Below are 1,620 nucleotides of genomic sequence, written 5' to 3' on the forward strand. Positions count from 1 at the left end.
TGGCGGGGCGTGGCGGGGCGTGGCGGGGCGGGAGGATTACGGTCCGCATACTATGCACTACGCCGCATGCCACACGCGCAGCAAAAACAATGGGCGCGCATCATCGCCACAAAGTTTTGCCTTTTTACTGACAGGAGGACAAGGAGGACGGGCGGGGACACGCCCATTATCCATCTCCCACATAGCGTTCCTGCGCGTAGTTTACAACCCGCCCGGCCGGCCCGTGAGCGCGGCGCTCCCCTCGGCTTCCCCGGACCCGGTGACAGTTCCGGTGGGGTTGGGCGCCACACACAATGAACTCATCCCCAATCACCGTCCGTCACCACCACCGTCGTGGAAAAAACAAAATGCTATCAAGATTTCCGCGTATGTCGGGGGAAGGACCACCGTGCCCACCTCTGCGATGGCACTTGGCACTGGCAAAAAAAATGTTCGCCTGTTTTACGCGTAAATTTACGAAATTAACCCTACCTGTTTTATGTTTTGGGTAGTTATACTGTACCGCATGCATGCGTGCGGACGGGTTGCCTGTTCGCTGGAGAGCCACGAGACGCCGTGGTCAGGGACGGTAGGCAGACCCGCACGCACGGTCTGCATGCGGTACAGTATAACTACAACAAAAGTGTTTGAATCAGCCTCCTGGTGAGTGCCATTCTGCTCTGACGGCGAGGAACAGAGTTTGGCCTGGAGTAAAAGAAACCAATTTTTCCACCCTTTCATTTTCTTTGCAGTGGAGGATGTTAATAGCGAACTCTGTCAAGTTGAGGTCACTGACATTGACGCCACTTTCAGTAAGCTCGCAGTGGCAAGGGCGAGTCGCCCTTCGATATTTTTATTTTTTTCAAGTCGAGTGAAAAGTTCAGATCGCGTCCCCAGTCTGGGGGGCCACTCATTGCGAGGCGAGGGGGGCTCCAATTCGTGGGTCACGACTCGCACCGGGGCACCGGAGCAGGCGAGCCTCGGCCCCGCCGGCGGCGCGGCTCCTCAGCGGGCACTCGCACCAGGATACGGTCGCTTCAGCTGAGAAATAATGATGAAGTTTCGCAGGCTCGAGCAGAAGGAGAGGAGGAAACTATCAAGGAAACGCTTCTCCATGTAGAGCACCGCGCTGGACTCTGAGGTCGGCCAGGGCGTGGCCTACCTATAGGGGTCGGGGCATGGAGGCAGCAGGTCAGACATTGGAGCGGCCGAAATGTCACGCCATGACTGTCGCTTACATTCAACGAAAGAATTGTCTTGGACGGGGCGCGAGTCATACGAGTCATACGCTCGGGCACTTTACTCCTTATTCAGCCGTCATGAACCGAGCAGCATCGAGTCAAACAAGTAAAAGGGGAAGGGAGGAGCTGACGGGCAGCATACGGAGCCGGCGGAGTGCGTCTGACGGCCAGGTCAGGCCACGTCAGGCCCTCCAGACGACCCGGTCTCGTCGCGCCGAGCTCCGTCTGATCCAGTTCGCGGTCATGCCGCGCCTTACCTTGAGAGGCTGCGACTCCCAGCAGCAGCGACAGCAGCAGCAGCAGCAGCGGCGGCGCCGGCCCGCCGCGCGGACGGTTCTCTGCCCGCAGCCGCATGTTGGGCAGCGGTGGTTATATCCTCAAGGGGTGGGCACTTAACTAT

The 1,620-nt window shown here is 58.5% G+C and overlaps 1 protein-coding gene across 1 annotated transcript in view; it reads right to left on the bottom strand.

Annotated features, from left to right (window-relative positions):
* The window catches only part of LOC113210413 (uncharacterized), a 91,285-nt gene extending 89,671 nt beyond the window's left edge, over window positions 1–1,614 (bottom strand). Inside the window, exon 1 of the mRNA XM_052268589.1 lies at window positions 1,478–1,614. Coding sequence (XP_052124549.1) covers window positions 1,478–1,574 — 97 coding nt within the window. The 5' untranslated portion in view covers window positions 1,575–1,614. The remainder of the gene's footprint in view (window positions 1–1,477) is intronic.
* Window positions 1,615–1,620: the final 6 nt, after the last annotated feature.

The sequence above is a fragment of the Frankliniella occidentalis genome, unplaced genomic scaffold (genome assembly GCF_000697945.3).
Source record: "Frankliniella occidentalis isolate FOCC.00 unplaced genomic scaffold, Focc_3.1 Scaffold72, whole genome shotgun sequence".
Taxonomy (NCBI): Eukaryota; Metazoa; Arthropoda; class Insecta; order Thysanoptera; family Thripidae; genus Frankliniella; species Frankliniella occidentalis.